General features: G+C 38.7%; 1 protein-coding gene across 1 annotated transcript in view; it reads right to left on the bottom strand.

The window, feature by feature from the left end:
- EXT2 (exostosin glycosyltransferase 2) overlaps positions 1–22330 on the bottom strand; it is a 79492-nt gene that overhangs the window by 52575 nt on the left and 4587 nt on the right. The window contains exons 4-7 of the mRNA XM_075713241.1: positions 18301–18417; positions 14616–14811; positions 11076–11215; positions 10097–10190 (exon numbers count right to left, since the gene is read on the bottom strand). Coding sequence (XP_075569356.1) covers positions 10097–10190; positions 11076–11215; positions 14616–14811; positions 18301–18417 — 547 coding nt within the window. The remainder of the gene's footprint in view (positions 1–10096; positions 10191–11075; positions 11216–14615; positions 14812–18300; positions 18418–22330) is intronic.

Here is a 22330-nt window from a genome sequence, read left to right as displayed (position 1 = left end):
GGTGAGAGGAAGAGCACACAGCCTGCGCTAGGTGCTGCAAGCTTATTGAAGCATTTCAGACAGTTGGTTAATGGGTGTTGCATTCATGCTCAGGCTTAACCTAATCACCAGATTCAGGATCACGAGAGTTTTTCCCAATGCCTCAACAGGCACCATTGATATTTTTTGCTTTTATTTGCTACGGTGTTGGGGGAGCATTTTGTGGTAGGTTGCTGTGTGGGGGAACTGAGATGAAGTATTCTGTGGACCCCCTGAGACCAGAATGCCATTATCAGCTGTCTGGTTGCAGGAAACTCTATTTCTTAAGCTTAACCATAATCTAACAACTTCTATCCGTGATTCCCTACTCCACTATTAGTATCCTGGAATAGGCACACCCTCTATAATCCTCCTCTCCAGAACATCTGCACAGGTTTAAGCCACCAGGATAGAATATGTATTCAAAGATGACTAACTCCAGGTGCCATTTTCATTTCTAAAGAGCATTCAAAATTGTCAGCTAATGGAAAAAGACGAAGAAAAAAAAAAAAAAAAAAGAGCAGAGGGGAAAGGAAAGAGCCAACCCCCAGATACAAGTTACACCACTTGCAAGCCAAAGGGCATTACAGTATATTCCTAGCACAGCCCACTTTTCCATTTGTAAGAAAGATACATAATTTTCCTATATATAGGCATCTAAGAAATTGTTCGATATATCTGCACAATTTACAAAGATTAAAGGAAAAGCCATCTAAAGATTATCTGGCAACAGACTGTTTCTATAGAACATGTAAAACCTTTGTAACTTAAAAGCCAAACGTTCCTACTGTGTTCTAAGATACATTTGATTTAGTCACTAAAACAGGATCCAGGACTTCTAAATTCCATTACTTGGAACTGACCTTGTAAAAGCTGTGTACGCCTCTATCCACTCATCAATAAAATGGATACAAGACCAAGGTGTATTTACTACTACTATTTAATATACTCACACGCAAATTACTAGAGCAATGCAGTGTATTTATACTATATAGGTAAATGCTAATGTAACACTTTCAATAATGAAGGGGTAAGTGGAGCAAGTGAATTTGATAAAGAAATGTGATGTGGTACAGACTAAGCAGCAGCAGAGGGAGAGCACAGAGTAACAAAGAATGAGTGGAACACCAGGAGAGATGCTTAATCATCCATTTATCTGCAGCTGCTTCATGTGCATGACAGAATATTTTAAAATATTCTTTCTAAAAGAAGTACATGCCTTTCCAATTTTTGGATCATCTGGGTTTATCTGTAGTCTATCCAAGCTGTGTACAGCAATCTGCAAAGGGTAAGTACCAAAAATCCATTTTGCAACAACATACAGACTCTTAAAATACAGCTTCTTAAACTCTAATCTTAAAAACCAAAAAATAATATTGTCTTAAAATAGCATAAATTCCTTCTTACAGTTGAAGTTTAACCTTTTGCTGTTTAAGAGGCTGCAAACCTAGAAACAAAGGCAGCACAACTGCATCCTATAAAAATTATTCGATGAGGTGCTGATTGCTCTCAAATTTCTGAGCTCTTTCTCAGAGATGCCACGAAGACCACTCTGTAATACAACAAGCATGAAAACAGTTTTCATTCGGGAAAGCAACAGGACAGGACAGACAACGGGGCGGGGGGCGGGAGCAGGAAATCTAAGATAAGGATACTGTCCGAAACAAATGAAGAGGGAAGAGGGGAGCAATGAAAGTCTCATATATAAATGCCAAGGATTCTACAACTCCCCTGGTGATCCTGGCAGTAAGCCAGGAAAAAGTTTTCTCTTCCCTTTGCTGTTTGCAGCAACAAATCTTTCCTCTGGGGGAGGGGTGAGAGGGCTGGAACTAACTTCACTGCATCTGATAAGATGGCAAATTGTCCAGGCCTGACATTTATGGGGGACCCGGAGCTCCACTGAAGCACTCTGGGAGGATTAAAGCAGGGTTAGCCTCTCCAACCACACTCCTTAAAATGCTACAAATGGCAGACAGATGAAAGTTCGTTTAAATTTGATAATGATGAGTCTAAAGAACCCCGAGACAGAAGCTGTCCCCTGTCAGTGAAAGAACTGCAGCTGGAAGTTGAATATTCTCATTAAAAGGACTTGTAAAAATCTAACTATGCTCAAAGAGCTTCCAGTGTCCAGATATTGAAATGAAGTTCTGTTTAATTGGCTAACAAGAACTAAATCCCATCTCTTTTATGTGAGCTGCACCACCCACAGGAAAACTCCACCACCCATTTGCTTTAACTTTATCCAGGACCATTTCACTGTAAGAATGGGATGTTTCACACGCCAGCAGTGATTGCCTGGAGCCAGCAGAAAGGCTCATATAGCTGTCAGCAAGCTGATAAGAGTTGAAATTACTCTACAGAGCCCTCTTTAAAGAAGAGCCAAAGAAGCACATTAAATGAAAGGGAGGAGGGGTCAGAAAAGCCAGCCACTCATGTTGTTTTAACGTGGCACTAAAACAAGTCATTGATTTATGCATGTGTCTTCAGCTCTGTTTGACCCGGAGTCTGAACTTCAGGTCAGGGCTGAGGCACATGGGACATGCACTAGAAAAACCACAATAGCTTGCCCAGGTATTCCGACTGAGGGAACAAACATTGCAAACTACGTGTTTTCTACCCACATTTTTTAAACTGAATTTACATTCCTTTCTAGCTTTTAATTGTCCACATGGGCTGAAAAGACAAGAGGTTGTGATTATCTAAAACTTTTATTAATAAAAGTCAAGAATGGTATGTGGCCGTTATTTGAGAGAATATCTTGTGGGGCTTCAGGAAAGTGAATTATCCATTCATACAAAGGAGGAAACTATACATCACGGTTGATATTCTCTCACTGAAGTGTTTGGCCGCCAGTTAAGTTAAGAGGCATTTAAAAAACTACTGATGATCTGACAAGGTTATTCCGCAAGTCATTATAATACCAAGGTCTCCTGCAAACCTGAGTCCTGAAGTTGCATCGCTGCAACTGCACCAGGTCTGACCAAATGGCCTTCTGCTCCTGTGTTCCATCTCTGACAATGGTCCGCAGCAGGTAGCTCAGGAACTCCCACACACAGACACAGCAAGCATAAGCCACCACTTTCCCAAAGTACTCTCCAGCTTCCAGAAGTCTGCAACTCAGGAACTTCTAAGCCAGAGGGTGTATCTTTGTATTCATCTCTGACAGACTTTCCTTCTCTGGATTTCTTCATTCACCCTTTTTGCCAATAAAAACGCTTCACTCACACAAAATGCGGAAGCAGTGAGTCCCACAGACTACCTACTAGTTCTGGAAAAAGATCATCTCCTTTTTTATTTTTTTAGACCAGACTCCCAACAATACAAGTCCTAGGAAACATCAAATGAAACTGTATCAAACTGTATCAAACAATGTACAGTCACATCCATTCACTTTCTTCACAACCTTCTTATTTTATAGTTCTGTGTTATATTCTTGCTCCTCATCTTATCCTAAATCATTCATTTTCAAGATGAACAGTGTTAGGCTATTTAATCACTCTTCTCGTGAAACTTTTTACCACCCTTGTTCTATTACACCCTTTTTAAGATGAAGAACCGTAACTGTGGACTGTATTCAGGGTGCAGACATACACAGATTTACACAGTGGCATAGTATTTTCCATTCTGTTCTCTACCTCTTTTCTAAAAATTTTTTATATTACTTTTTTGACCATAACTGACCATGGAATTTATATTTTCACATAACTATTTACTACAGCTCTAAGAACTCTTTTCCAAGTGACTGCAGCTAGCTGAGAGGCCATCACTGCCTATGAGAAGACTGTTTTAAAGTGCATATATATCCCTTTCTTTGTATACTGAATTTCATTTGTCACTTTATCATTTGGTCTTGCTGTACCTGAATTTCTTTGGCCTAAGATCTGCCAGTTCCAAATAAAACCCTTCCCAAAGCAGAATCATTCATAATGTGTAACTGCAAGGGGTTTTTCTATTACCGTTAGCTTCAGCTGCAAACTTCCCCTTAGAAAGCCATGCTGTTCTGGGGTGCTTACCTTCTACACAGCTACCTAATTTTATGGAATTTCTTATCTCCAACATCTCCACCTTTCTGTAAGTTTGGCTGAAATTGGGCAGCAACAGAAATCAGAAGAGAAATCAGCATGCACGTTGTATGTGATCATACCCTTGCTTCCCTAGGAAACCAGGACAAAAAGAATTCCTGCACTGAAGAACACTAGCTCTTCATTCTTGTACAGAACGCACAAAGTCACCCAGTCTTCCAGACTAGGTATTAATTCAAAAGTTTTATTTTTAGGAGGTGAGGAGTGTTATAAAGTCAAAAAAGAACAGGCACACAAAGCCTCCTTTTGAAAATAAACTCCTTACCTAAAATCTGGTCAGTGAGAAAGAATGCCTAAATAAACAGAGGAATAACTCTTCTATTCTCATTGCACAGTACTTTCATATTCTGATCCTATGCCCTAATGAGCCTATCCGAGTTAAAAGACTTCCAAGTATGTTGATATTTAGTGAGGAAAAACATTTACAAAATATCTGTATATTCAAGATAGACAGATTCATCTCACAAAAACAAGGGGAAAAAAAGGCACAGAGGCTCAGATATAAGTTGAAGAAAACTTTCATACAAGTTAGAGACATTTACGAATCAACTAGTGGTGAAATATGTTTCTAGAGATTAATAGACTTTCAAAGCAAAACAACAGAAAAACTCTATTGAGAGGGAATCTACATGAGGCATGGGATAAACAGGTACCAGCAAAGTTTTGTTTTGCTTTTTTTCCTTTACCTATTTCACTCTTCTTCAGGAGCAAGACAAAATTTCAAATTTCACTCTCTATCATACAGGTCTGTTACATTTACTTCTATTTCTTGCCCCTCCACTTCTAGAACTTTGCTATTACCTGGATGCTGGTTTGTAGTGCAGAGAAAATGAAAGCATAAGGATGCAGCATGAAGTCTGCTGGATCAGTAGCTGTGCAGCTGAGCTGCTTATCGACTTGCCTCTGGGCACTTCTGCCAGTGTTTCAGACTCCATATGGAACTATTTGTGAGGGGGGGATGGTTCAAGGAAGCTTCAAAGAAAACGAGAATGACAACATTACTGTAGAAAACAGACAAGACAGCAATCCCAGAGATGCATAAGTTTCATCCAGACTGCTATTAATTTTAGCAGCTCAACTAGCAGAGGCTCTTTTTGATGGTCAGTATGTTGGAGTTCATAATAGCTATCATATGCTAGTCTCCAGTTCTCATGGACATAGGCTGTACATGTAGTATTGAAAATATGTAACAATTTTTCACAACAGTGTTGAGTACGCTATGAGCACAGAAACTATTCCCTTTTGTGAGGAAAGACAGGAAACTAAACCAGGAATTGTTGAGGGCAAAATGTTCTGCAAGTTTGAACAATAAAAACATAAGTTACTATGGCTAATCTCCAGTGATCTCAGCACAATCAGGTATAATGCAGGACAGTAGAAGTTAGTTCTGATTTCCCCCACTCCAGCTCTGCTCAAACCAATAAACCTCTTTCCTGGTTTATACCGTGTACTGTCTGACAAAACAACTGAGCAAAATAAAGTTGTATTATAGGAATTCATAGCCCAGGTCATACCAGCCGTAGATCCTAGTAGATGATGATTCCAAAGCTAAAGCACCTGTATTTCACCCTCTTCATGACAGTACTGTGTGATGCTCATGATCAGTGTACAAACTATAAGAAAATATTTTCAAATACAGGTTCTTATATATTTTAAATGTAATGACTTCTCTTTAAGAGCATTCCTCTCTTCTCCAGCAGATGTATGGCTAAAAGTACTTCCAGAAACAAAGCAAAAATCAAGCATAGAGAAAATTTTACTCATTAAAAGCAGACAATCTATTTCAACTTGAAAAAGAATTATACATACATATATGTGTGTGTATATTTTAACCTTGATGCATGATCTCCAGAGAATCAACTGCAATAAAATACTGCAAAAAAGAGTACCTAATCAACAAAGAAAACTGGCAAGCTAACATTTACAATAAAATTTGTTTTAATTATGAGGTTTTCCAACTAAGGATAAGAATTACGTCATAATCAAGACAACCACCGAAACAAAAGTTGTCAGACAGCAAGGCTCCAATCCCACAAAGGTTATCAGACCCCAAAAGTCTGATAGGTATGATAAATACATGCTTCATCCTACTAAAAAACAGGAGAAATTTAGGGCAAAGATTTGTTCTGTTTGGCTAAAAAGAGGATGATCTCAACCATACTCATGTCAGAACATGTCAACTGGTTTCTTAATTTACTGAAAAAGTACGTTAATTGGCAGGTACTGGCAAAGCATATTTCACAAGTCTATCAAAAATGTATTGTCTCCCCTAGTGGAATTTTATGTGCAACAAAACCAGTTTTTGAAATAAAATCTAAACACATCCTAACTGCAAAGGAAACCGTGAAATGTTGTAAAACAATTTTCATACCAATTTTAATAAAAGCTCTTTGCAAAGATCACTTTTTCCTCATTTTAACATCAGTTATGGACCAATCTTTCTGTAACTGTTATATCCAACTCCAAGCGTTTCACAATGTAAAAACAAGAAAGAACATAATCATTGTGATCTAACTATCTTTGTTTCCATCTTGATAGGAGCAAGGCTCAGTGAAAACTAGAATGGACTGGAAAAAAACCAAACATACCACAAGACTAGTTTCAGCCAGTCCTCTTCCACTTGACAAAAAACAAGCATCAAAATATTGTATATCAAGTGTTATTAGCCCTTGAAGTTGAAGCAGCAAAAGAAAGCTGTTTAAATATTATTGAGAAATATGGGTCACTTGCAAAACCAGAATATTTTGAAGCTTTTGTTGCTCTCCCATGTCTAAGCAGAATAAACAACCGCTATAGATCACATCTGAAAACACGTATAAATCACTCCGGTTCATTTGCAGATTCATTCTATAAATGGGTATTAGTTGAGTTTCATTTCAGTAATTCCTTGCCTGAGAAACCAAACAGAGCACTTATGACAAATTCACTTTGCTTCTGAACTACCCTTAGCACCAGCCTCCTCAAAAGGTTTATTCCAGCTTCAAATTCTCTCTTCTTCTATCATCACTTTAGCCTTATTTTGTGAATATTCATTCATTCATTCTTTTGCTGAAGACACTGAAAAAACCTGGGAAGACATTTTGTCTAGCCAAAAAGTCCTAAGACACTTTCCCAAACCATTTAAATCAAAAGACAGGAGGTAAAGCATGCAACTGCTCCCTACTGTGAGACTGATGAGGAGGAGGGAAACAAAAATCTGTAGCGTAGGTGGAATATTAGTGCATATTTATCAATGAGGAAAAGCAATCAGGTTACTGATAGTCCACACAGTATCAGTCACTAGGTACTTTTTCACCATATCAGATAGCTAGAACATAGAACCATGTACCAGCAAGGTAATTTCACAGATGCTTACATGGGGACTTTACCTTGTAAATAAGGCTGACAGGACATGAAATGTATGGATAACATGTTTAAGTATCCTCAATATGCAGACAGAAATAAATTCATGAAGACAAGAGAAAGACAGACCTTGTGATTTCATCCTGATACTCTTACTACCAAAACACATATCCTCAACAAAAGCATCACGATGTGACAGGAAGCTTTAGAAAAACATATTTCCACATATTTCTCACCTTCGGTCAACAGAATCACAGTTTCCCATATGCTCAGTGATGCTTTGGACCCAATGACAATGACTACTGCAAACCATCTATAATCCAACAAAATTAATTCCAGACACAGACTAGAACTGCATTCTGGGTATTAAAATATCTTCTATTTTAACTTAATTTTATGGAGTTACCGATAACATAGATAACTTACAGATCTTTGGAATTAAGGAGGTTTTTGTTGGTTTGTTTCATTGTGGAAGTTTAGGGGGCTTGTTTGTTTGGGTTTTTTATTTGGTCGTGTCTCCCCCAACTAGTGTTGTTTCCCAATTTCATACTTTAAAATTACTGTTTAAGCCATCCATAATGTCAAGCGCGTTCTCTCTAGAAGGAGAATGCTGTCCAAGCTGTCCATAATGTCAGGTGCATTCTCTCTAGGAGGAGAACACTGTCCTGAAATGATTATTTTATGATATTAGTAAAATGGACAACAAGAAAATCAATGCATGCTTTAAGACTGTTAATATCAGTTTTAAAGCTCTATTAGGGAAAACTCCCTAGTGTTAACAACTCTACATTCATGTCAAAGAAAAAAGGAAAATAAAGTAAAATCATGTTTCTAGGAGCTGTATCAGCAAAGCTACTTTTTCACCTGCCATCCCTGGTGGCAACTTGGTGCTGCCAGTAGGCCCCACCAAAATGGTTCATTTGTGTGAAGGGACTTAAGAGAAAGGAGACCCCTGATGGCTGCTGTGATATTTGCAGACTCTTTGTACAGAAAATGAAGGGAAGCTGGCAACAGAATTCAGGTGTGAAAAGATATTTACCACTAAATTTGAGAGTCTATTTTCTCCACGCGTATCCAGTATTAATATACACTGTGCAGCTTTTAGCCCTGTCTAGGCAGAAATAACTAGAGGGTCATAGGCTACACCCTGAGAAACCATGCCTTGGGTCACTTTTTACAAGGACCACACAAAAGATGACTTTGTCACTAAGGTTGGGTAAGGGAATTTCAGAAACATGCCTTCACAATTCTTGCAGAAATTTGACTACAGAAATCCCATGCATCTTTAAAAGTCACCTGAGATCAGATAGTTTACTTTTTCCCTACATTCCTAGCTCTTACTTTCTCTATGCCTCTGTTCCTCATCAGGAAAAACAACAACAGTATCTCCTTACCTTGTAACAATATCTGCTCAGGTACAATAAGGTGACAAGGATGAAAGATCCCAGATACAAGTTTACAACATATGTTAACATCTTACTTCTTCACCAGCCCAAAAATGTAATCTATATATTCCAACCCTCAAAAGAAGAACATGGTTGAACCCCTAACCTGACAACAACTCTTCATACTTTGTGAAAATCCTCACACAGCTAACAGTCCTCATCTGTTGAGCTTGCACTTCATGTGTGAGCTCTAGAATTAAAGCAACTGATGATGATGGTGTCCGTAACAGCAAAGCTACTAAATAGGAATTAGCATCAACTGAAGTAAACTAGAAGACATTTCCTTCTGACTATATACACAGCTGACACAGACTTCATTCACGAGTTCGGACAGTTTGTGATCTCAGCTCTTCCAGTCATAAAATAAGCAAAATTTTCCTCTCAGAGGAATTGTCAACTTAAAATATTTGAAACATTTTGGACTTAATGCTTCCCTCACATTTTGAGCAATTAAAATGTATCTACAAACCAAAGCTTCTCTTGAGATAAAGACAGACTCTTGATATTTAAATTGTACTAAAGAAGTTGTTCATGTAGAAAAAAGAAACAAATATACACTGTGATTTCATCAGACATATGTTAGTATATGAGAGTAGACGGTACACCTGCATTCAGGGAAAGCTTCCATACCGGGGTGCATTAAGAAAGCAGAGAAGACACAAGAAGTAGTGAAATTAATGAAGGTGGAGTTTGACTACATTGGTAGAAACCAGCAGTCTCCGTTCACAGCAAATACCACATGATCTTTATATGAAAAAGCAGATAGTCAAAACCTCAATTTCACATCTCAGGAGATCTGCTGCAGCCCAGGATGGGGAGACATTGATCAGTGTGGATGCTAAAGATCCTATAATATTCTTCACAAGAGCATGCACATTAACACAGTAGGTTGGAGAAAATCTACTCTGAGTAACTGAAGTCTGCCTACTGAAGTGTTCTGCTGCAATTGCAATTATATGCAATATTCTTAACTTCCTGATGTGATGGGTAATGTAGTACTGATCAACAGCTGCTGTTCAACACATTTAGCTCCACCAGTGACGGCTAGAGACACAACATTGAAGAAGACGGTTGAATTATCAAAATATTAACATGGAAGTACAATGGATGCTTCTGCATTCCAACAGATTTCATAGTAAGGCAGGTGTATGAACTTCCACTCCAACCACAAAAAAAGGAAAATAAATTAAACATAGTGCATTATTTTACCTGTCTTTGCATCTCTTCAATCTGTCGCTGGGGGACGCTTTGCAGAATACTGTACATTTCAGGCATCTTTTCTTCAGGGATGACAACAGAGGCCCTATAAGCAAAAACCAGAAAACAAATGGTAAGAGAAGAAGAAAGAAGTTCTACATTAAAAGATGTCAACAGCCTTTCCAACCCAGAATCTTGTCCTATTCTAGTAAGACACATTCAGAAGATATTAGCAGAAAGAAGCAGTCTTCTCTCAGTGTAATTAATTATTCTGTAGCCATTCCTTCACAACAGCAGCCAGTCTGCCCACAGATAATGCCACCAAAGTCTGTGGACTGATCTGTACAGACAACCTAATAAATATGGAAGGAACAGAGACCCAGAAATCCTGAATTCTCATCTCTGGATTGCCACTGACTTGCTGTCAGCTGAGATTTTTGGAGTGACCAAACAGTAATAGCATATACAGTGCTATGTATACAAACTAGTAATTTTTGTGTGTATTATCCTAAGATCACGTAACTGGGCATAGTGCATGCATAGAAAAATAATCTAAGCTCTTATCACAGTGTACTCAGCTACAAAATAATTATACCTTTCAGTCTCAGATGAACTTAGGAATCATGACACAATATAGAGAATTTAGCATTTAAGTGATGCAATTTTTAGCATATACTTTCCTTAAAAGAGCCTGAATGCAGACCAGTCCTCACTGAATTCAAGCACAAGATAATAAAAAGCAAGTCAGTTTTAGAAAAAATATGATCAGCTATTGGACAACCAAATGCTTTGTCATCTCTGCCTTGTTTGTTTTCCTCTCCTACTTTTGACGCAAAATATATCAAGGGCAAATACTGCATGTATCTTACTCTGTATTCTGTTCCCTGTAACCCCCAGTACACTTGACTTATCACACAGATTTTATTCAAATCACTGAATGCAATGACATCTCTTATGTAGTGGTTCAATGTGCAATAGTGAGGGCACAGACCTCTTCCAGTCCAGAACCTCAGAGAAAGGTAAAATGTAGGAGTCAGCAATGATGACTGGGACACAGCCAGCTTGAAGAACATCGCTTAGAACAGCCTGTCCCAGGCGGGCTCCACGTAGAACAACACAAAACGTAGACTCCTGTCAACAAATGGCATCCAACACACAGATGATGGAAAAAAAAAAAAGGAAAACGTTAAGATTTGTATTATGTGTGTGTGTGTATGCATGTATACATGCATTATGCTTTCCTGCCCTCCCCTCGTAAAAAACCCAAGTCAAAAGGAAAACAGGCTTGCTCCGTGCAACTAATGTATTCTGAATTATTAGCTAATTCAAAATAATTATGCAATTTTATTTTCCAGAGGCTCAAAAACATCCTAAGTGGAGAGATGAGAAATCAGTTAATGGGACTATTCTATGCTTCATTTTAATGGCCAAACTTCAGAATTCTAATTGAGAAAATTCAAGGGGAAAAAGAAGTTTAGCATTTTGAAAGTTCAGCATAACAAGATGAGCAACAATCAACACGAACTTACTGAGTACAAACTGTATGAAGCCAACCTAATTTTCTTCCACTATAGGGCAATCCAGCTCTATGGATAGCAGAGAAGTAATAAATTTCACATCTCAACTTTAAAAGACATTTGACATCTTTGATAGCATTTTCATAGGCAAATTAAGAAATCATGAGCTAAGAAATCAAGCCCTAATAGGCTTTACAGTTACATAAATTATGGTTACAGAACTCTAAGTATAAAGCAGTTAGTGGTGGCTCACAGGCAAAACAGTGATGGACCAAAAAATCTTTCCTAGGTGCCACACTATTCAATGTGTCCCTTAGTTAACCAAGTAGCAGAATTAAGACCATATTTATTAAATCTGACAATAGCTATGATTTTTTAGGATTAGCAAGCATAATGGATAATGGGATTAGAGTTTGACATTATATGGATAAATTGACTAAAAAAATACTGATACATATAGGGTTCAACACTTAGATAAAAATAACCAACTGCACAAATACAAAGCACGAAGTAACTAGCTAGGTTTTGCACTTTGCAGAAGAGGACATTTCCTACAAAAGGACAGGAAAAGAAAGGGTATTCATGTGTCAGCAATGCTGTGCTGTTGAAAAAACAAACCACTCCACCCACAGGTTGTATTAGAATGCAAAAAGTAGTACAGTCGAAGACACCTGGAGGAATCACTCATTCTTCTCAGTAATAAAAGACCTCAGAGCAGTGTGTTTCAGTCTTGGGCAATGCACTTCCAGGAGTGAAAAAAAAAAAAAAAAAAAAGGATGATTACTTACCTTGAAAGTATGATCTATAAGGAAAGATTGACTGTATCAATACTACCTATTCTGAAGGGGTAAGGGCAGGAGGAAGATGGCTAAAGGGAGCTTCAAAGATATAAAAAGTTATTGCAAAAAGGAAGACTATAATCCACTTACTCATGTCCACAACACACAACACAAAAAGCCATGAGTTTAAATTGCAGCAGAGAAGACTTCTTGACTATGCTGCACTCACCCAGTAAACAGGGACTTCAGTTCTCACTGCCACTGAGGAGTCTTGCTACAGATTCAAGATTGCAAAATAAACGCTTGTAGCGTTCAGCTACACAAACAAGGAAAAAGCCCAAGTCAGTATTATCCCTAAGTCTAAGAAAGAAAAATTATGAACTTGACACAGGGGCTCCCACAGATAAGAAAACATCTTTCCAGCTTGTGTTCTGTGGCCTGAGGAAAAGGAGCCAGGAGGCTCAGCACGGCAGCAAAACATCAAAATGGAACTAGGAAATACAAGGGGGTTTGCTGGCTCTTCACTTGTTTCCTAATGCAATCGGAAGACCTGTGTTCATACCAACAGAGTACTAAAAGCCTTGAAAATCTCATCCAAGAGAAGACTGCAAACAGGAAGCATTAGCAACCCAGAAACCCAAGAGCCTGTCTAGTAGGAAGTCTGTAAAGGTTGCGCTGGAAAGGATGAACTGTGATCACAGTCGCCCTTCCCCCACTCTCAGCAGGAAGAGAAGGAAAAGAAGGGTGCGGGGAATGGAAGGAGCAGAGAGAACGAACACACATTTTAACCACTGACTCACTAGATCACACAGCAGCAGGTGGAAGAGACTGTAGTAAGGTCTGGGAGAGGAAAAAAAGAAGCCCAGATGTGGACACACATGCTCATCTGCCCAGATAACCATTTTTCCTGTCTAGACAAAGGTTACTATAAATACATCTCCTCGCATCACCACTGTTATCAGCCAGACATTCCAAAGGGAGATGCAGGGCTCTGCAAAGGAAAGTATTTTAACAACCTCGGCATGTGCCAGCTCTCTTCTGAGTTATAAAATCATATATAGCAAGATATAGATATAGATTCCCTGACTTGCTATCTTTGAGCAATCCACTCTGCACTTAAAGAAATAAAGCAAACAAATATTTTTTTTTTCCTTTTGGCTGAAAGTTTAGGACTCAGGGCAACCCTTTCCTCCCTTCTCCCCCTCCTCCACAAGGAATTTTAAACATATTTCCTACAAAACATAACAGCAGGGGTGGAAACTTTGCCTTTCCTCAGTTTGTTTGTTATTTTATCATCATTTGCTGAAGTTCAAAGACAGATTATGTGCTGGTGGCCACAGACAGAGCACAGTGGCCTGTGGCATAACTCACTCCACCACACTGCATGCCAAAGCACCTCTCTGTTAGTGAATTGCCAAGAGACACAGGGGTCTGAGAACGCTATCTAGTTTTATCTTCACATCAAAAGGCCTCTGGATGTTGGGCCAAGGCCATGAAACACATTTCACCTAGATGTTTTCATAGCTGCATGCTGACAAGTCTTCTAGCTCAGTCTGTCATATCTACAGATAATTTTGTAGGGTTTAACTACTAAGCTGCATACAAAAAATATAATCTTACCAACTCTCCTTAAATGTAGCCCTCTTTTTTGCCCCCAAATAAATCCACGCATAAGCTCTTTAAAGTTCATTTTAAACTTCCCTCCAATTGACAAAGCCATCCTTTGTTCCAAGCTTCATCTAGCAAGGCCTGGACTGTCATATGTGAGAAATCAATTCCAAATTCATGCCTGCTGAAGGTCATTTTGCCAGTTATTCTGGAGGGTGTAGATTCCAATGTTCTTCCCCAATTTTAAAGTGAGCAATTTTGTCTGGCCTCCAAAAGCTTCTCCTCCCATTGCTGCTGGATTTGGCAGTATCTTTGCATCATTTTTCAAATTGACATGTAATTGTCATGTGTTACTAGAAGACCACCATGACCGACCTCATGAAGTTGTTATACATAAGCAGTGCTTTCAAATTGCAGCGTGGTCTGCATATCAGTTTGAGTATACAGTCCTTGGCCCTCTTAAAAATAAGAATAAAGTTAGGATATAATATCCAAGATAATATAACAAATTATGTAATTTCAAAGTTGACCAAATACAAGGAAGTATGCTACCAGTGCTAAAGAGGAACAGCTCCACAGCTAAGAGTCACCAAGGGGAAGAGAAGTTTGCAGCAGGGACAGCCCTACCTGAAGCACTTGAGGATAATCAAAGACTTGATTCTTGCGACAGCGTTTGCGAACAGCAGGGACCCCATCTGACAGGTTTGTACATTTGTCTAGGATCAACACTGATTCACCATTCTCAGCTTGAAGAGCTTCCAACTCAGACCGGTATTCTGGGTGCAGAGCCATTTGAGATGACAGAATGAAATACCTGCGAGGACTAAAAAACCACACCAAGGTTACCCGACAGCACTGTGAGTTTACTTCCAAGATGCTCTAGAACACATTTCCTTCCATCCTGGAAAACCAGAGCAAGATTAACTAAATGTGGACGCATTGCCAAGACCATATTTTCAGACAAGGCTGGAAAGGACAATGATGCAATATAATTAAATCTTGGACAGTAAGTGGCTCAGCGTTATTTACAACTTTGAACGAATTTGTACTTGGAAAGAGTATTTATTACATTAGAATAGGCAATTGCATTATAACCTTTATAATAAACTGAAATAAACATTATTTAGCTACATATTGAAACAGCTTGCTACTGATGCAAGGACTGTTTGTTCTTTTGTTTGGTGTTTATGTACTGTAACAAAGTAGACAGGACACTGAATGCTGCTGCTAGTTTCTCCTCCCATATATTTTCTCACCAATTTTAATTGAAAAAAGATGCTGAACTGACAACTCAGCTACCCTGTGCTTATTTTGTCTTGATATGGTGACAGCAGCAACAGGACAAGCTCATCTCACTAGCTGTGATTCAGTTCTGTCCCTTTTGGGTAACATAAAGGCAACGCTTCCAGGACAAAGTTGAAGGCCCATTATCCCATTCACTCTCAACTCCTACCATGTTCCAGAACCAGGAATATTCAAAATATGTCTTAATACTGAAGTGTTTCAAGACACTAATTAACACTGGAGTAAAACATACAGGAATACAGTCTCAAATTAGGTGCTCACTGCTTTAAAAAGTTATGTTAATGTTGGAAAATAGCATGTCATATGATTGTTACACTCATTCTCATCTACTTTGGTTTCCTTTTCAAACGGGTCAGCTAAGTCAGACTGCTCCACTGCTCCCCATTGAAAGGAACACAGAGTGAGTGCCTGCCCTCACGCTGCCAAAAGAACACAGGAAACACGAGGCCTGCACTTAAGATTCCAGTTCTACCCCACATGATGCTATCTTTAATTTACAGCTCTGAAAACACATACAAACACACTTTATAAAGAAGTCAGACCTCTCCTGCTGCTCTTCTCACCTCTTCTACTCATTTTCATGCTGGTCACTTTAGTTGCTCCAATTAACAGATGAGACTTTCATAGAATTTTTTTTAAACATTCTTTTTCCCAAGCCTCCAGCTACTACCAACTTGCTACCAGCAGCTCTACAGAATATATATTTCTAGCAGAGGTGGATTTAAAATATTTCAAACAGTCCAACTAAAAAGGAGAGTAAATCAAAACCCCTCAGTTCAGCTCTGTAAGAGGAATAAAAAAGGATTTGCCTTAAAAAAAAAAAGGAAATACTGCTGCAGATGAGTGATGATAAATGCCTATAACCAGCTAAAAATTATGCAGGTTTGCGTATATGTTAAAAACCAAATTTTGCCTTGAAACTGTCATCATCCTATGACACTCAAAATCTAGCTATCAAATCTTGCTACAAAAGAAAAACACGTCCCAGCTCCCAGGAAATAACACAACTAGTGTAGTGGAATGTAATAATTTATCCCAAGCAAGCCTGAATTCTGAGCATCGTTCCCTTGTCACACTCCTCCTGCATAAAGCAATCGAATCTGGGAATGCATTTCAATTAGTAATGCTAACTGGCCACTAGATGGTACTCCAGAGACTACAGTCTGTTCCATCACAAAAACCCCCAGGCTTTGAGAACATGGAAGCTCCAACACCTTCACTGAACACAGGCTTACACATTGCATCAGCTTCCACATAACAGTTTCTCTTACCCAACCTAAAACCATACATAGCATTCAGCTGACTACATGGATATGAACAATATGACTGCATCTCTATTTACAATTGGCTCTATACGTGCTGAAGCTTATCATCACATTCATGCCTTCCAGACAGAAATACAAAGTGTGCTTTCACTCTGTGTCAGACTGTAATAATACTTGAGATCTATGAAGAATCAATTGAGATGCAAACAGATCCCCTACACTGGCCTGGTCCAGGAGCATCACAAGCAGGAACATAAAGGGCATGAGCAAAGCAAACCACTGCTGTGCAAGTTTGTCCTGTAATTGACTGCGGTATCTTACTTGGAGCACCCTAGAGCAACAGCAAGAGCATTGCCCTTACCAGAGGAGAAGACAATTGAAGTCAAAGTACAATAACTTTTTGTGTCTGATAGTGGCAGCACCCTTTTAATCACAGTTTTCAACTTTAATAATTCATATTCTCTACAGGATGCTGTCAGAAAAAATGATCTAAATTTTCTCATTTCTAAACTTGATCTTCATAATCAGTGGACACATCATTTACCCCCACTGCCTCAGTCTGCCCATCTTTTAAACCATAATAGAGGTAAGACCTTGCTACTGTGAAATGTTTTCAGCTGTGTAATTAAGAGGTTTATGAAATATTAAAAGAGCAGTCTTCCATAATGAATTAAAAACATGTCTTCCAGACTTCTACCTACTCTTGTTCTGAAGACATGAATGGATTAGAGAAACCACCACTTTCCAGGGTAGCTCATTTTAATGGCTAATTACATTCCCTGTTACAATTAGTGCTTTATTTCCCACTTATCTTGCTTTACTTCCAACTACAAGGTCGAGGGGGTTGTTTGTGTTTATGTCTTACTCCATTACTTTTAAAAAAAGAAAAAAAAAAATCAGTATTCTAAGCTCTCAACGTAACTATTTCCACAATCAAATCAGCTCTCATTCTTTTTCATGAGCTAACCACACTAACCTCCTTAAGATTCATTCTGCAAGAACTTCTTCCCTTCAGAGCTGTATTTACAGGCTTCTTCTGTTCCAAACTCTCAATGTCATTTCGAAAGGACTTCAGAACCACAAAAACATCTAAACTGATTTATGAAGAATGTATCCGTAAGACATACAGAGGTAAAGATCACATCCTTGCTCATATTCTCCTGTTACTCATTCAAAGTTTGCACTGGCTGATACTCCCTGAGGCACTTGTGTTGATCCCCGTGATCCCTTCTATCTCTTTAAAGTCACAATGGATGTATAGCACACTTCTTTTATCATTGCAATAGTGATCTTTTGCCATTATTTTGCTTCTAAGTATCCTAAAATAACTTGTCTAAAGCGATCATTTATTAGGGAATCTATATTGCTTTGAATTACTGCCCTGCTTTACTTTAAAGAAACCAAACATATTAACAACTACTTTTATTTATATCCAAAATATCTTGTCAGCTCACTGGAAATACTAAATATGTCATGCTGTCATATTTCACAGTTCAGTGTCTGGAGTGGGAAAAACAGAATCACTAAAAAAAATCCTCAGTTCATAGCTAAACGACATGTTGGCAGACGAGCCAAGGCCATTAGCATTGGAACCATCACATATTTTAATAGCACAAGCTATTAAAAGCAACTCTTACAAAATTGCCCAAGCCCATGAACAAGTCAGTAGCTATATTTATATTTTATCAGCATCAATACACAATATTGAATATGCTTTGCCCAATTCATGGGAATTGCTTTACCCCGGTCCTCTTTCTGGCAGATCCACTTCCCCCGACAACGGGCTGTAAACAGGAATACTGACATCGTAGCCTTGCCGGTAAGTCCATGTGGAGAAGCCTCCACCAGCCAGCATAGCTCTGAAAAATACAAGAAAGCACCTTTAAACAGAGTATGTATACCATTCAAACTCAGAGCACAATTTACTGATTGTTATTACCAGAACATCAAGAAGATGCATGCTCTGAAATAAGTTTTTCCCTCAGTTTTTGCCAGTAGCATTTTTCAGGCAGTTTTTCAGTTCACTTTAGTTTTCGTGAACTGGACTTACTGCCAGATTGGATCTAGTCATCAACAGAATGCTTACAATTGCATGTGATCACTGAGGAATGGATCATTTTTGCATTAATACAGGGAAATTTAATCTGTTGCAGTAATTATGATAATTTTGCATTTTTGCAAGCTTACATGTCCTAGGTCAATTTTAATTAAAAGAAATACATTCTTAATTATTTATACTAGTTAACATATTCCTTGATGCCTGCACTAAAATAGGGTATAGCACAGCTCCCAAAGTGTTAGAGACAAGTTATATTTCAGATACAAGTCCAGGTACAATAACACAGTATTTTGCCAGCTTACAGTGACTCTGGACTTCTCAGGCTGGAAAATAAAACGGAGTTATTTGCAACTGTATTTTCAAAGTGATCATACAAACTAGTGAAATTTATTTCATTTTTATATTACACAAAAAAATGCTATAAACAGAAAACACGATAACAAGAATTCTGTATGTTCTGAAATTAACTTCTAACAGTAGAGGCTGCTTGGGACACTATGTGCTAGAGAGCATGGGAATCATCAAAGATGGATAAATTAAGATGTAATTCAACCTCCCAACAGGATGACCCTGATTGTCTGTGGCTTTTCCTAGATGGGACAACCTTTTGCCGCACAGAAGAGCTTTAAGAAACAGAAGAGAACAATGTGTACAGAAGAAAGCAATGCATCAAGCAACACATCACTCACAACGCCAGAAAAAATGGGCTTGTTACTACCTCCTACCCAAATCAGGCTTCTTTGAAATATGCTAGTAGAGGAGATCAGCTTTTCAGTTGCCGTTCCATCTCCAGTGACCACGTGGCACCATGAACACATCATCCTATTTCCAAAAGGAGCTCAGATTCAACTTCTTTAATGAGACTTCTCAAACAGCTGATCAAACTTTCAGTCCTTTGTCACCAAGCAGTAGGGTGTGCTATATTTTAAATTGCCCCAGGGACACTGAGTGTGCTTAAGGTACCATACAAAGTAGTTTGGAGAATTCCAGGTTTTTTCTCCAATTCCAGTTTCTCTCCTCCTCTGTGGAAAGGAGCAGAACACAAATACACCGCTACACTAGGCACTACAGAAAGGATCTTGAGGAGCTGCACCCATTGTAGCAGCTATGATTACAGCCAAAAGCCTTATTATCACAAGCTTGCATACTGTCACAGTTCAGATCGGAGCAGCCACACGTCTCATCAGTAATCAGAACAGACACAGCAGAACAAAAAGTCAAGGTGAGGCTGGAAGAGGCACTGACAATCCATTAGCTGATATTCTTGTTTTCAGACATCACTGAATGAAATCCTTAGTATAGTGTTTGGAGAAGCAGTTTTTCCACAGCTGTTGTACAACAGATTATCATTATATTTAAATATCACCCAAGACCTATCACTTTTTCCCCATCAGAACATGACACCCCGGATAAACACCAGTATGTTCTGCCTGTTCTAACCCCCACCAGATGTCCCACAGGATACTTCGCTTCCTGCTCCGATCTGCAGCGCAGTTGTTCAGTGTTCAAACACCACAATCACACTTTGCCATAAACGTGACTTCCCCCAAGTAGTCAAGCAAGCAGTCCTAAGTGTCTTTTAAGAAGCTCTTTGAAAATCCCCGGCTCTGGAATAGCAATGCATTTCAGCTTGATGACAATTACAAAATCAAAACAAGTTGCCCTTTATTACTCTTCACTCAGAACACAAACTATGGTAGGAGCAGAAATCAATTTGAGAACAGGATGATAAATCAAGTATGTGCTGAGTGAGAATTTATGTTCCAAATCAAGTGATTATTTTGGATTCCTTTCCAATGCCCCCCACCCCTTTGGTGACATGTACAATGCTGCTATGACTAGGTCTCACCCTTGAAGCTGCATGTTCCGTGTCTTATCCATATTAACTTAGTTACAGGCAGGGAGAAAAAATTGGCTTGGGTGTTGCTGTTCTTGCACTTCATATCCCCCTCCTCTTTTCTACACACACACACACACACTCCCCCCCCCAATTGGGAAACTACAACCAGATTGTTTTAATTGGATCCAGTGAAAACATGACAGCACCTCATCAGCCTTGAGAAAGCAGGTGTGTGTCATGCGGACTTTTACCTAAATAAACCCACAGGGAACCAACACCAGTTAAATAACTCCACTCAGATTTTCATTGTATGGTGCAATAAGGGAGTAGAGATATTAACTCCTAATGTACTCAAGACAAATAATCTTTAAATTGCACTGATCAGTGAGGAATGAGCCTGTTCCTGAGCAACTTTTCAGATATCGATCCTTCTTTCTCTCCAGAAAGTGCCCCAACTGGTCTGTACTCTAAATGTTTCTGCCCAGCTGCCATCATCATCAGCTTTCTGCCAAACTGTACAAGTTACTGAAACCCAATTAATCAACTGAAGCAGAACAAAAAAGTATCTTAGTTCATATATTCAATTCTACAGCTACAGAGTAGCTTTGCAAACGAAATTGTTTCATCCTCATTATTGTACCAAATTCAATAACACATATTAACAAATAATAAAAACCTTATTTTTTAAGTTTTGTGGCAGGAGATTATATATGTTATGGCAGCTAATACCAGCAACATAGCCTCCATGCCCACAAGGCAGACTTCCATCTTTGAAATTATGGAATAAAATGCTTTCACACTGTCCTTGGAAATTGGATTAAAAGATTTAATAAACAAACAAACCTTTAGTGAGGTAACTTAGCTAAAGACTTCTCCAGATGTAAAAATGTCATATAACTGAATTCCCTTTTGTGTATAAGGTCTTATTTTACCTGGATTAATATTCCGCAGCAAATCAACGGAACACAACTCTATCATGATCCACTACCGTTCAACTATGTATGATCTCTGGTATGTGCCGAATAGAGAAGGCAGGCCATACTCCCTGTGCAAACTTCACAAATATCACCTGTGTATTTCATGAGCTAGCCACAAAATCCCACAAATCCAGTCTTTCTGGAGTTGTACTGGTACAGTTCAGACCAATCATTTGAAACCAACTGAACTCTGCCAACGTACCTTTATTTTGGTTTGCAGCCTCTCACCCTGTGATGCTACAAACAACTGTCCTTCACACTTTGTTAACTACCCCATCTGTAACATGTGCGGACGTTCTCAAATTAAGAAAATACACCCAGGTATCTTGACATTAACTAAGACCTCAAGAGGTCTGCAAAATCATATTGTAACCTCATACTGCACCACTCAGGCCCTTCTAGGACTAGGTCCACACTACTGACTTTTTCACAGGTCCCTTGTCTTTGCACCTGTGACCTGTAGTACAGGTGCTGTACTACACTGAACACAGTCTGTTGGCTGCCTTCAAAAAAGGATTTTCCACCTTTTCTCTGTCCCAAGCACTATTATTGCCTCTCTTAGGTATTACAGCTAGCGATCATACAGCTGCAGGGTGAGTCAGTTTGGCAAGCTATGACAACAGCTGTATACCAAAAAAAGATTTGATTTTTTTTTTTAATTCAAATTACTCAGCTTTCCATGTTATCATGACAAACACTTAGAGCAAACACCTACCAAAATAATACGATTCCCGCATACTACACCAAGACACATAAGGCCAAATATAAATGGACATTTGACAGAAAAAAGTAAAAAAAAAAAAAAAATAGTTGTGCAGTGTAAGAAATCTACTGCCTTCAATTAATACATCTACTTCTTTGACAGACACATGCATCCACAAACACGCAGTCCCAGA

The sequence above is a fragment of the Pelecanus crispus genome, chromosome 6, assembly GCF_030463565.1.
Source record: "Pelecanus crispus isolate bPelCri1 chromosome 6, bPelCri1.pri, whole genome shotgun sequence".
Classification (NCBI taxonomy): Eukaryota; Metazoa; Chordata; class Aves; order Pelecaniformes; family Pelecanidae; genus Pelecanus; species Pelecanus crispus.
The sequence above is the reverse complement of the archived record's forward strand: the minus strand, read 5'-3'. Positions and strand labels throughout refer to the sequence as shown.